The sequence below is a fragment of the Sceloporus undulatus genome, chromosome 2 (genome assembly GCF_019175285.1).
Source record: "Sceloporus undulatus isolate JIND9_A2432 ecotype Alabama chromosome 2, SceUnd_v1.1, whole genome shotgun sequence".
NCBI classification, from domain to species: Eukaryota; Metazoa; Chordata; class Lepidosauria; order Squamata; family Phrynosomatidae; genus Sceloporus; species Sceloporus undulatus.
Window position 1 is genome coordinate 290,879,936 of NC_056523.1, and position 13,273 is coordinate 290,893,208.

A 13,273-nucleotide genomic window follows, 5' to 3' on the forward strand; every position below is an offset into this window, starting at 1 on the left:
ACCCAGTCAACCTCCTGTCATACAGGAATACACAATTAAAGAAGGCCCTATTCACACTACGAAACTAACTTGGTGTGAAACCAGGTTATTTTCATGGCGTTCACACATGCCCTGAATGCACATGCCCCAACTACAGTTTTCAGGGGCTGGGGCTACCCAAAAAACCACTTAACCTGGTATATTCAATATGGGGGGAGGGGGTTCCTGCTTCTTTTTTTAAGAGCCGCAATTATCCATATCTTTGGTAGTGTAAGTATGCTACTGAATTGATTCGGATTGAGCTGTATCATTCCCCGAAATGGAGGTGCCTCCATTTTAAACTGAAATGGTGGCAAGTGTGAACAATGACAGGGTTTAAGTGCCACGGAGAGATTCAGTAACATAAAACATAATGAGAACACCAATCTGGGATGGCATCAGTGTGGAGATATGGATCTCCTTGGGAAAAAAATGTTTTTCCTGGGTTTGTTTTATTTTGTTTTGTTTTTTGCAGTGTCTGTCCTGCTGGATTGGTGTGGAATCAAGGAGTGTATAGTTGTGGGGGGCGGCAGTTTTATTGGGTGGCATCTTCCACCCAGAAAGTGTTTGCTTTTTTGCAGTGAATCCACCCAAGGAACAAATCCAACCCCTGTTCTCCTACAGGCACAGATTCAAATCAGAAGTTGGTTTCTGTGTCACCATTGAAGGCCAGGGGTTGCTTTCCTAGCTTCTGAAACACCCTGGCTTTTGGAAGCACTTGGAATGGGGGAGGTTCAGAGAGCAGAAATGGACAGGAGAAGCAGCACCAGCCAAACATCCCACCATGCTTGTTCCATAGACACAATTCTTAATTCAATTTAAAAATCCAGAGTGGAAAGAAAAGCGAGGAAAGAAACGTATTTTTTCTTCTCCTTGGGGATGCCTATGTGGAGAGACATTTAAAGTTCTCTCACTTTCTCACTGGGGTGTGAAGGGTGGAAGGGGATTGGATGGAGGAGCCATCGAGTAAGAGTGCCAGGTGGGTAGTTGATTCATGGAAAAGCAAGAAAGGTAACTGGTTGATAGGTTTATCCATGCTGGGGAAAGGAAAAGAACTGCATGGGGAGAAACACCCTTTTGTACTGATTTGAATTCTGCTGGAGGAAATACGTGGCTACTAATACAATTTGAGTTCAGACTTTTATGTGTCAGTGTGGTGTAAATGGGGTGAAATCTGGGCAAAATACTGCTCACTGGATCTGGATTATTTTGCTGGTGTGGATTCAGTCTAAAACACAGATGTTGGAAACATTTCTTTTTTGGATTACAACTTCCAGAATCTGGAAGATACTGGCTGGAAGATTAAGAGATTTGTAGTCCAAAAAGGTAACATTTACCATGTTCTACTTAAAACAGTGAGAAAATGGCTGTTGTCTGGCTGTAGGAGAGAGTTGCAATTATCCTAAATGCCAGATATTTAATGTTTGCATATGCTTTAAGCTTTAGCTCTCCCTTTCCTTGGCAGGATGTGATATCACACAGCAAGAAACTGAACAAAAAAAGCAAAAATCAGATGGAAGAGCTGGTAACAGGGGACAAACAGGGCATCAAAGGCCTGAGCAAAGAGAGGAGGAAAAAGTTAGAGGCCTATCAACACTTGTTTTATCTTCTGCAGGTAAGTTGTCTGATAGTGGTGCTTCAGGTAAGACAGCTTTGTAGTGCCAGAGTCTCATCTTAATTCTGTAAAACAAAAACTCATTGTTATCTTGTACTGAGTTCTATGTTGTTATACTGATTTACTTTCATAGTTTCTTTTCTTTTTAAAAATACGTACATATGCAGGATTCAAGTTTTGGTTTATGTTTCCAATCAGTTGCTCCTTTTCTTTCATTGTTTCTTTCTTTCATTATTTCTTGGCATGTAGTTGTGTGATGATCTGCAATTAAGACCGTATCTGTCTTGAATGAAAAAAACATTAAAGTCCTGCTGTCAGAACACAGAGTTAAATTCTGAAAACCACGGGGGTGGGGGGGGAACCTTGCAGGGAGACAGAACTCTCCCATTACCTCCTCTCTGCAGCAGTCTTTTGTGCCCTTTTAAAAGATGCTGACAGCAGAAGACACAGCCTTATAGAGGAGAAGGAAATTGACCAAAACTAGATGAGAACACCTAGTGGAAGCCAGTTTCTCTCTCCAAGCAGCCAGCTATGCCACTCAATTCTTAAGGGATCCCACATCCTGGATTAGCTTTTGGGCCTGAATACAGAAGGGAGTCATGTTCCTCAGGTTTAAGATCCAGTCCCAAACCTGGGAGGCTCATTGCTAAGCTCTATGGCTTTCTTAACATATTCCACACAAATAGCACTTCTGACTCTTTCCAGGTTGGTCTCTTTTCTTGGAATCCTTTGATTTGAGAAAACAAGTGTCAAGGACGGTAGACAGTGGAAAGAAGGTTTGGAAAACAGGAAGTTTAGTCTGACAGAAGAATGTGATAGCATTTTGGAATTTCTGGCATTTGAGAATCTTTTTGAAGTAACACAATGATACATGGGAAAGGGGGATAAACAGTAGAAAGCAGAGAACTGCAGTTAGTTACTCAGATCAGAAAGTAACAATGCTGGCAAAGAGATTCTGGCAGGCGGGAGTGATGTGGAAGGCAGCATGGTGTGTTTTGAGAAGCTTAGCAGGCACCCTTCCTCTGAAACATATGCAGTATTTGTTGCAAAATTAAGGGATGTGGCCCTTGGCTGTCTGATAGGCTAGGACTTGGGTATTCCAGATTTTCAAGTGTGACACTTTGTAAGTAGCTTGAGTTTGTTGATATGAACTCTTGAAATATTTGTGATTACTTTCATGATAAAGCTTTTGTGTACAGTGGTACCCCGGGATACGAAAGCACCGCGTTACGAAATTTCCGGGATACGAAAAAATTCTATAGGAAAAAACTGTTCCGGGTTACGTTTTTTTTTTCGGCTTACGAAAAAAATTTTTGGTGCTTTTCGGCGCTTTTTCGCACGAAATTGCGGCTTCCAGCGCTAGCGCCTAATGGCTTTTTCGGCTTGCGAAAGATTTCGGGTTACGAAGGGCGCCGCGGAACGGATTATTTTCGTAACCCGGGGTACCACTGTATTTAAAGAAAAGCTCAGCATCAGTGTGTATGTAACTCTCTTTCTGGACACAATACTGTGTTTTTTTAACCTATAAAACCTTATTCAGTTTAGATCCAGTCTATTTCAAAGCCCCATATGAGCCTATCCAAGTCTTATGATCATCAGGAGAGGGCTTTCTCCCACTGCCCTCCCAGGCTTGACTGGAGAGCACATGTGAGAGAGCCTTCTTGGTGGCTGCTCCTAGGCTTTAGAGCTCCCTTCTGAGGTCTGCTGTCTTTTTGCTGGCAGGCAATAACCCTTTTTCAACAGGGCTTCAGCCTTAACTGACAAGGATAGAGTGATATGCAGCTAGATGTATTTTTTTTAATATGCACTATGTATTTTAAGTGTTTTTTTAAATTGTTAATTAAATTAAGTTAATCCCTGGATCCAGACTCATGCATTTGGCCAACCCAGAACAATTGTAATCAATAAAGTTCTGGCCATTTTTTCTCCATTTATATTGTTTTGTGTGATTCTTGAACATACAAATTCTTTTTAAACATGTAATTCATATTGTTTTGGAAGTTCTGCTTTAATTTATATTGTAAGCCTCTTGTCATCCCATTGAAAAGAAAAATAGGATATAGATCAAAGAAATGGCAACTGAGCTAATTGTTACTAATTGTTACAGCATTGTTACTGTCATGTTGCATGCAAAGGTCTTTGCTCTCATGGATGAATATGTAGCAAAAGTGCAACTACTTTCCCTTTCTCTATTTGTGAGTATGTGTGTGAGAGAATAAAATCCTTCTCTACAGTGATAAACCAGAGGTTTTTTGCATTAGTAAAGGCACAGGAGTATTGATACTGGCATTATTCAGTATCTGTTTTTCACTGTGGTATTAGGCAGTTTTCAATTAATCCTTGTATTGATTAAATGCATTGAGTGCTTTTTAGTTTTACTGCTTATAAAGCAAGCGATGGAAAACTCATCTGTTTTTATTAATGTGCCATTATAATATTCCTTCCATAGACTAATCCAACTTACCTGGCAAAGCTGATCTTCCAGATGCCCCAGAATAAATCTACCAAATTCATGGATACTGTTATCTTCACCTTGTACAACTATGCTTCGAATCCACGAGAAGAATACTTGCTTCTGAAATTGTTTAAAACTGCTCTAGAAGAAGAAATACAGTGTGTATATTAAATTTATGGTCTTTTATTCTATTTTTTCTATCTTGACAAATAAAATAGTTGACCGTTAAATCTCATTTTAGTTTCTCTTAAGAATGTAGTGGATGATTTGGACCAGACAGAGTTTCGTAGGCACATCCCATTTGCCAGACTAAACATGCTTGTAGCGTATCACCTGAAACAGCCTAATAAAATGAAGTTCTACATTCTAAAAGAAATGGATTGATTTCAAGGGCTATATTCTGTATTTCTGTTTCAAAAACCATTTCTTCCTTTCTGTCATTTTTCAGGTGACTAGAGTACTGTTGCAAAAATATAGTGGTGTTGTTTTTAAAGAACTACTATGGACAGAACAAACTGCTATATGTTGTATATCCATTCAAACGACACTGAGGCTGCAGCTGCACTGCAGAATTAATGCTGTTTGACACCACTTTAGCTGCCATGCGTCAATGCTATGGAATTTTGGGATCTGCAGATTTGTGAGATATTTAGCCACCTCTATCAGAGACCTACAGTGCCACAACCAACTACAGATCCCAGAATTCCAGAGGCTGGAGCCATGATAGTTAAAGTAATGTAAAACTGCATTAATTCTGCAGTGTAGCAGCAGCCAGAGATAGGTTTGATTGTCTTCAACGAGATCTGAAATGTGCTTACTTTTTACTGCAGTTCCAAGGTAGACCAGATTCAAGATATTGTCACGGGAAATCCTACTGTCATCAAGATGGTGGTCAGTTTTAATCGAGGTGCTCGAGGACAGAATACTCTGCGTCAGCTGTTGGCACCTGTGGTGAAAGACATTATGGATGACAAATCACTAGTGATCAATACAAGTCCTGTGGAAGTTTACAAGGCATGGGTAAATCAACTAGAAATGCAAACTGGAGAGGCAAGGTATGTGTATGCAGCAGAGCCAGATAAAACTGAAAGTAATTTTCAATGATTTATTTAGGTTTCTTATAGGAATAGGGTGAGAAGAGAGTGCAAATATACAAAAAATGTCCTTAGGCTATTAATAGAGTATGAAATTGTTGTAATTAACTAAGGTTAGTGTGACTAGAATGGAACACTCAGACAGTAGTACAGTGAGGTTGTTTTAGACTTGACTTAATGGTCTAATGAGTTTTGATTGTTTAGATGATAATGAGTATTACTTCACAATTTGATAAGCTATGCAGTGGTTAAGGTACCTTCTGCTCATTCTGTTCTGTAAGGTCCTGGATCTACCCCAGAGTCCTGTGTAATGTCATTACTGCTCAAATATAAATCTGAAATGTGAAATAAATGCTGATAAAATGGTTTGTGGAAGGCTAACTTTGTTAGTCTGTTGCCACAAAGAACAACAGAGTCTTGTGATACCTTACTGTTGTTGATATGTGCCTTCAAGCCATTTCTAACTTATGGTGACCCTTGGTTTTCTTGGCAAGATTTGTTCGAAGGAGGTTTGCCATTGCCTTCCCCTGAGGTTGAGAGGTTGTGACTTGCCCAATGACAACAAGGGCATGGGTTCCACGTCCAAGCTGAGAATTGAACCCTGGTATCATAGTCATAGTCCAGTACACAAACCACTGCATCATCCTGGCTTTCTTATATACTAACAAATTTATTATGGCAGAAACCTTGGGGGGGGGCACAGTCCACTGTAGTAAAATAAGATCCCAGTGGTGTGTTACACATTACTGAAAGTTGTCTGAATAGTTGGCCTGAGCAGCTACTTGATATAGCCCTGTCTCCACACACATTGACAACAGAGTACCCTGTCCAGTCTGTTGGCTGTAAAGTGACATGTGACATTCTTTTTTTAAAATACATAGCCCATGCTGTCTGTTCCAGAACAGTCCTCCCATTAATGGGGGCAGGGAAAGAAGAATAAATCTCTCTTGAACTCACATTTTGCACAACAAATTGGCACAGCAAACTGTGTAGATTCCTATAGAGGCCATTTTCAAACCAGTCATTTTCTCCTTGACTTTTGATAATCATTTCCCCCAGTTGAGTGCAAGGTTGAAATTGTTCATGCAATCTTCCTTTATGTCATGATCCAGTGGAACACACTGCCAGAAGAGAAAGGGCACATTCAGACAAACATACATCCTTGTCATAAGATGGAGCACTTACAATCCTCTGCCTCTCTTTAAGAGGTACAGCTGGCTTTCTAGGTCATTTCTTTCATATTGCCTTGGTTCTGAGAACCATTTTAGAGCCAGGTATTTAGGAAGCAGTGGCAGCTCTCCAGTAGTGATGTGGTTGTTGGCTAATTTTGTTCTTGAAGGAAGAAGTCAATAATTTAAGCAAATTTCTTCCAACTGCAAGAAAATCTTTGAAAACCCCAACTTTTGACGACTATTTGCAGATCAAAACTTTATGCACAAAATTTCCATGAGATTTTTTGGTGCAGAAAACAGAACGTTTTAATTAAGGCCCTATTCTGTGCAAAACTCACTTGTGCAGAAATATACTTTTTTTTTTTGGCACAAAAAATTTTCTGCACAAAAATACCAAGTGTGAACTTTATGCAGAATGAACTGTGAAGATTCTTGTCAGTTCATACTTCTCCTTGTCAGCGTTTCCCAACACTTTTTAATGTTTTTAATACTCTTTCCATCCCTACTGTCTAGAGCACAAAATGTGGTTTGGGCTGTGGCTTCACTGCTGCAATATTAAGTGGCAGACTTGAAAATCTGAATAAGTTTACAAAAGCATCCTATATAGTTACTTTGAATCTGCAATACTGTTCTAAGAACTCTGTTAGGCATTAAGCAAATAATTATGATCTGTTAAACAGATTAAATGATCACATAGGCACATCAAATCTTTGTATTGAACCTTTTATTAACGTACCATTCTTTTGTTCAGCATTGGTTACTTTATCTCTTTCTGTTCCTCCCCCATCTAACTAGCAAACTACCTTATGATGTAACAACAGAGCAAGCACTGACACATCCTGAAGTAGTGAATCGATTGGAGTCATCAATTCAAAGCCTCAGAGCAGTGACTGATAAAGTCCTCACTTCCATATTCTCATCTCTGAACTTAATGCCGTAAGTTTGAGGTCCTAGCAGAACCTTGATGGAACTCTGAAGAAGCATGATTGGGAAAATGCAAGAATGCTTTAAGAAAAACCTATCTTAACTGTTCCTTAATCCACAATGGTATTTCACCAGCAGAGGGGAGTATTCTCCCTCCGTCACCAAATTCAAATACTTTTATATCTACTAAGCACTCATAATATATCTTTCTTTTGTGTTTGTGTGTATTTTGGTGTCATCTTGTTTTGTTTTGTTTAGTTCTAAAGTTTGTGAAATAAATGCAGCATTTTGTTTTGGATTTTCTTTGGTTGATTTGAATTAGTTCTTTTTCATCCTAAGTCTCTCTCCATTATTTTCCTTTTTTTCCATCTGTTTTCACATATAGTTATGGATTGAGATATATAGCCAAAGTTCTGAAGAATTCGCTCCATGAGAAATTCCCAGATGCCACAGAAGATGAGCTATTAAAGGTAGATTTGTGAGGGTGATCTGTCAACATCCTTGCTCTTTCTAATTACATTGTGACAGAAATTGCGTGCTTTAGGGAACAGGGTAGGTGAGGGGGATAAAAAGAAACTGCCTACATTCAAGGATGCTCGTACATGCTATTGAAGATGGGACAATTTAAATTTAAGTGTACCTTAGTAAACTGTGTGTAACCATTACCCTTAAATGGCAGGTTTTCTTCATTCCATCTACATGGAAGCTGATGAACCATTGCCAGGATAGGAAGTGATACAGAATGGCAAATTCCAGTACTGGGTACAGGATTAAGAATGGAGTTTATTGCTAATATGAAAGAAACACAAATGCCTAACTCAGAAGTAGCTAATTTGTGTTTTTTCAGATGTTGTTCACTGTAACACTTTATCATCTCTAGTCAAGTAATGAGGAATGATGGGAGTTGCACTGCATTATCCAGAGGACATAGTTCTTTAAGCTGCTGCCTTTATATAGCAGCTTTTAAGTCTGGGTGCTTAAACTTTGGTTTACATCTTTGTTTACATAACAATACTTCTTGAAACAATTTATAACTCTAATCATAGATGCACTTGAACATATAAATATAGTACATTTGTTCTTCCATTTGACTTGTTTTGAAGGTACTTGTAAAAATGTGGGAATATAACATTTTATTCCATCTGAGTTGCTGAAGAATTTGAGCAATGCAGACCAATTTCTGTAACTAAATTCTGTAATTAAAGTAGCTGCTGTGCCTAAAGTGTTGTTTCAAATATCACATGCTTAAAGAGGGCAAAATTTGTTTCAGTTCATATTGTTTAAACAAGGGTGAGGATGATGAGCATCTATATTGATTCATTTTTAATCCACCTGTACAAGAATTATACCTCCAGGATTCATTTTTTTAAAATCTCAAAATTATAGTAATTCTGAGACACTCTGAACATGCCCAAAGACACATTCTTCTTTAATTCTAAGTCTATATCATTTGCACTTGGCTCCAGCTGGTATAGCTTGGCGCTCTAATAAAAATAGAAAGCCACAGCCAAAGCAGACCCAATAACTCAGGAGCCTACCTATCACTATCTCAAGTTGTACTTATTTATCAATTGCTATATAACTCATCTTGGCATATCATCCCATTCTCCCATAATCATGAAGTAATCAGACTTTACCTTTAGGCATGACAGCATTTGCTTGTAACTTGTATTTTCTTTTTTCGTTGGAAACTCTGATACGTACCAAATTGGCAAGTTTTCCTGGAGGAAGTGTCCATATAGAGTGATAAGAAACTGAAAGCTGGTGTCCTTATCAGTAACTCCCCAGCACCAGTGAAAGTTGAACTCTGCATAAATACTGTTTTCCTGAGTGCCCTGGGTGGGGTGCTAGGCTAAAAAATGGTGCAGTTTTACTGAGGATGAAGTCTTACTGAATTCAAAAAGGCTTAACTTCTAAATATAAGCATACTTAAAACCAGGATGTTAGAATATTGGCAAAACCTGCAAGCCATTTGAATTAATTTTCAGTAAGCTCATTTTCTGATTTTTAATACCAGTGCTGAACAACTGAGATGTAATACAATTCTGGAGCTGAATTAAAAGGATATGGATAAGCAGAACTTACATTAATTTTGGCCTACAGAAACCCCTAGCCAAGCAAGGTCATGGGAAAGTGACTTTTTCATGTTCTGTATATAAGTTGATGTTTATAGTGTACATTGTTGTTGTTGTGTGCCTTCAAGTAATTTCCAACTTATGGCAACCCTAAGGCTTTATCATGGGGTTTTCTTGGCAAGATTTATTTAGAGGAGGTTTGCCATTGCCTTTCTGAGTCTTTCTGTCCTTGGTTTGTTTAGTGTGGCATTTGAGCTTAGATCTCTCTCTTGTGAGAAATTAGATAGTCAAGGATCGTTCACGATTTATGTCACTGACTTTTTAAGAGAGCACCAAGCTAAAAAAAAAATGGATTGCCTGTCATGCTAAATAAACCATAGGTGAGAGGAGTACCTAACTCATTTTGCCATTCCTTCTGACAAGAGGAGCCAAGCCAAAACTACTGAGTAGTATGTGTCAGGATACTTGCTCATTCATTATAAACTAGAGTTCTAAATAATTTTGGCTGATTGTGGCATATGAAATAGCCTGCAAATAAACATTTCAAACAGAGTGCCTGTTTTTTAAAAAGCTTCTTCTGTCTGTCCATAGATTGTTGGAAATCTCCTCTATTATCGGTTTATGAACCCAGCCATTGTTGCGCCTGATGGGTTTGACATAATTGATATGACAGCTGGAGGCCAGATCCATTCTGATCAGAGGAGAAATTTGGGTTGTGTGGCCAAAGTCCTTCAACATGCTGCCTCAAATAACCTTTTCGAAGGAGAAAATGCACATCTGTCATCAATGAACACTTACCTCTCGCAGACATATGAGAAATTTAGGTATGTACTGAAATAAATGGGGCATACCTAGTAAATTACTAGATGAAAACATGTATATATCAGTAGCCAGTTTCCTGAAATTTTAGATTTTTCATGTCATTAAGTGATATTTGCTTTTATTCTGTAGATAACAAAAGCATCTTCTATCTGCCTAGCTAATTTCTTTTAATATTCCATCTAGTCATATGTATTCATTCATTCACTTACAGACATCCCACCTAGCATGCACATCTTGATAGCTGTCCTTCTGTTGACAGCTTATGTTCATTTCAAGAGTAATGACCACATAATGGTATGATAAGGAAAGCCGAAAGCTGCAGTAAGAATGACGTATTTACAGTACTTATTTTTGCTTATTCTTCAGACAATAATAGGAAATGGTGCTTGGTTATCTTGCCAAAATGTTTTGAGAAAACTGTGCTCTTTGACCCAAGTAAATTTGCTGCCTGGGTGGTGTGATCACTGTATGAAAGTACACTTGAGTCACAACAAACTGTAATTTTAATAACTGCTGTCTGAAATAATTTTATTGAGATTATATTTATATAACTGCCCAAAGCTGGAGTACTAGCTCAGTTGTTTGTGTGTTTGTTTTTATGTTACAGTGGCTTCACATTTCAATACTCCAACTGACACACTTGTAGAGAAGATTTCCATAGCTTCTATACTATTTTAATCATTTAAACTTTTAAATGTTGTCTCGTTGCAGTCATAGCCAAGATATACCACGTCTGTTTTCTCTTTCTATAGTAATAAGGGAAACTAGTATCATTGCTCTGCAAAAATAACATCTTTAGAGCCCATATGTTCATTGATACTTCCATACTTGAGTTTCAATAAGAATGTTATCTGTTACTATAATAATAATAATAATAATAATAATAATAATAATAATAATAACTATTATTATTATAAATGTAGCAGGCTATAATCCAGATATTAGCTCTGAGACAGGTTTGTTTCAGTCATTAGTGTAATTTTGTTGTAATTTTTCTATACTAGCCATGTACTTGGAACTAGACAACTATGGAGTAACAGTCAACTACATACATATTCATGGCTATACCTTCTTGAATTATCTTGTAAGTGGGACTGACATATAAGAATCTTTAAGGAGTGTTGTATACAATTGTATATGTAAAAACTAAGCTTCTCTTTGCTGTCTCTCTTCCATCTTACTCCAGTTTGTGGAAACGTATAATACTGCAGAGCCACATGCAGAAAACTAAGGGTGCAGGGTTAATAGTGAAATCGCTGACATTCTTGTGCTTTTACTTGGAAGTTGGTACAGCTCTTTTTTCCCCATGAAATTACAAATGTGTTTTATTCCTTAGGAACTATTTTCAAGCAGCTTGTGTTGTTCCTGAACCTGAAGAAAAATTCAATATTGATGAATATTCTGATATGGTGACACTTAGCAAGCCAGTGATATATATTTCAATTGAAGAAATTATCAACACTCATTCAGTAAGTGCATGCAAAATTTCAAAGCAAGCTACATGTATTGCTTGTTAGAGACCTCGATAATAACTACAGCTAACTGGAAACAAATACAGATTGAAACAAATAGTTTGGAGTAATGTATCAGCCTTGAAAAGACCATCATTTATACTCTGCTATAACAATCCAGACATTTTTAAGAATATATAATAGCCTAATATGTTATGAGAAAAATTAATTATATTTTGCATTTTCTTTTTCTTTTTTTCTGTGTCAGGATGACACATTCTTTGGTGTCAAGTCATTAGCATTTTTTAAATTTGGGAATGGTTTTAGAAATTTTCATATTCAGTGTGAATATGTATATTCTAATGTATTTGATTGTATACATTAGTGTTGCTGGGACTACAACTCCCAGCAACACTAGCAGGCATGGTCAGTGATGAGGAATGCTGGGAGTTTAGGTGCAAAAACATCTGGATTACCTCCTCTGGTATAATGCATCCCTATCTCTTGATGTGAAAAGTAACATCTCCGTTTGAAAAATGAAGTGTCAGATTTTACAAATCTTAATGTGTTTTGTAATCGTCATAACATTATGGAAAAAGTTGATTTAGGCTAAAATTGGCATCCTGTGAGTTGTTTTTATTGGATAAGAAACAGATGAATTGAAAGACTGGCTGGTTTTAAATATAACACAGATATTAATCTAGATCTGTACCATATGGTCCTTTCAAAAGACCTGTACTATCACTTCTGTAATCAGTTCCTCCAAAAACAACAATCCACTAGCACAAATAATGGTCAAATAATGTGCCAGTTTCTTTTATATATCATAGTAACTAACTGTAAAATAATATAGCCACATAGACAACATTTTGTTTTGCAATATCTGTATGTGATGGATTAAGTAGGTATATACTTTATATTAACTAAAGTGACGTTTCTGTATGAAGGTATAGGTGAAATTTGGCCAGATGTTAAAGTTGTCACTTGTCTTTGGAAGTCAAGCACTAGTATTTTACACAGCTGTTTTTCATTCCTCTCCCCCCCCCCCCCAATAATAATGTATTATTTAATAAACTTTATAGAACTAGTGTATGGGGGGCATTACAGTTTCATAACAGAAAAACAAATCTTTTGGACATTTTGTAAGCTTGAAATTGACTGTAAAGTTGCCTTTACAACTGTAAAATTGAGTTGCCTGTACAACATGAGCTGCTGTATTTTTGTAGAGAAACTCTACAGTTGATTTTAATATAATGGATAGAATAATTGGAATGCAGCTAAAGTAAGTGCCTTAATTAGGTGTTTCTAGGATTTCTCTAAACTGCAGAGAAGCACATCTCCTGGCTCCTGGTTTTGTAAGCTCTTACAGGGATTTCTTGAACTTTGTAGCCCTGACAGTGCACACCAGCAAAACTAAAAAGTCTGAAGAATCTCAGAGACTGAAATATTGTATATAATTAATTTGTTCATTCAGAAGGATGAGGTGGTCTTAAAAGATGATAAATGTGGATGACACTATAGGAGATGCTTGTTTGACAGTCATCTTCTCTCCCTAGGTAATTCCAGTAACAGTCAGGGGCAGAGATAGCTAAGGAAAAACACAATTTAACATTTAGTAAACAAGCACTTAATGAAAAGGACAGCTTG

At 37.4% G+C, this 13,273-nt stretch overlaps 1 protein-coding gene across 2 annotated transcripts in view; it reads left to right on the top strand.

Annotated features, from left to right (window-relative positions):
• The window catches only part of IQGAP2 (IQ motif containing GTPase activating protein 2), a 192,794-nt gene that overhangs the window by 159,571 nt on the left and 19,950 nt on the right, over positions 1–13,273 (top strand). For both annotated transcript variants that reach the window (XM_042448191.1, XM_042448192.1), the window contains 7 exons: positions 1,484–1,633; positions 4,083–4,246; positions 4,919–5,143; positions 7,150–7,290; positions 7,664–7,748; positions 9,945–10,177; positions 11,512–11,644. In XM_042448191.1, coding sequence (XP_042304125.1) covers positions 1,484–1,633; positions 4,083–4,246; positions 4,919–5,143; positions 7,150–7,290; positions 7,664–7,748; positions 9,945–10,177; positions 11,512–11,644 — 1,131 coding nt within the window. The remainder of the gene's footprint in view (positions 1–1,483; positions 1,634–4,082; positions 4,247–4,918; positions 5,144–7,149; positions 7,291–7,663; positions 7,749–9,944; positions 10,178–11,511; positions 11,645–13,273) is intronic.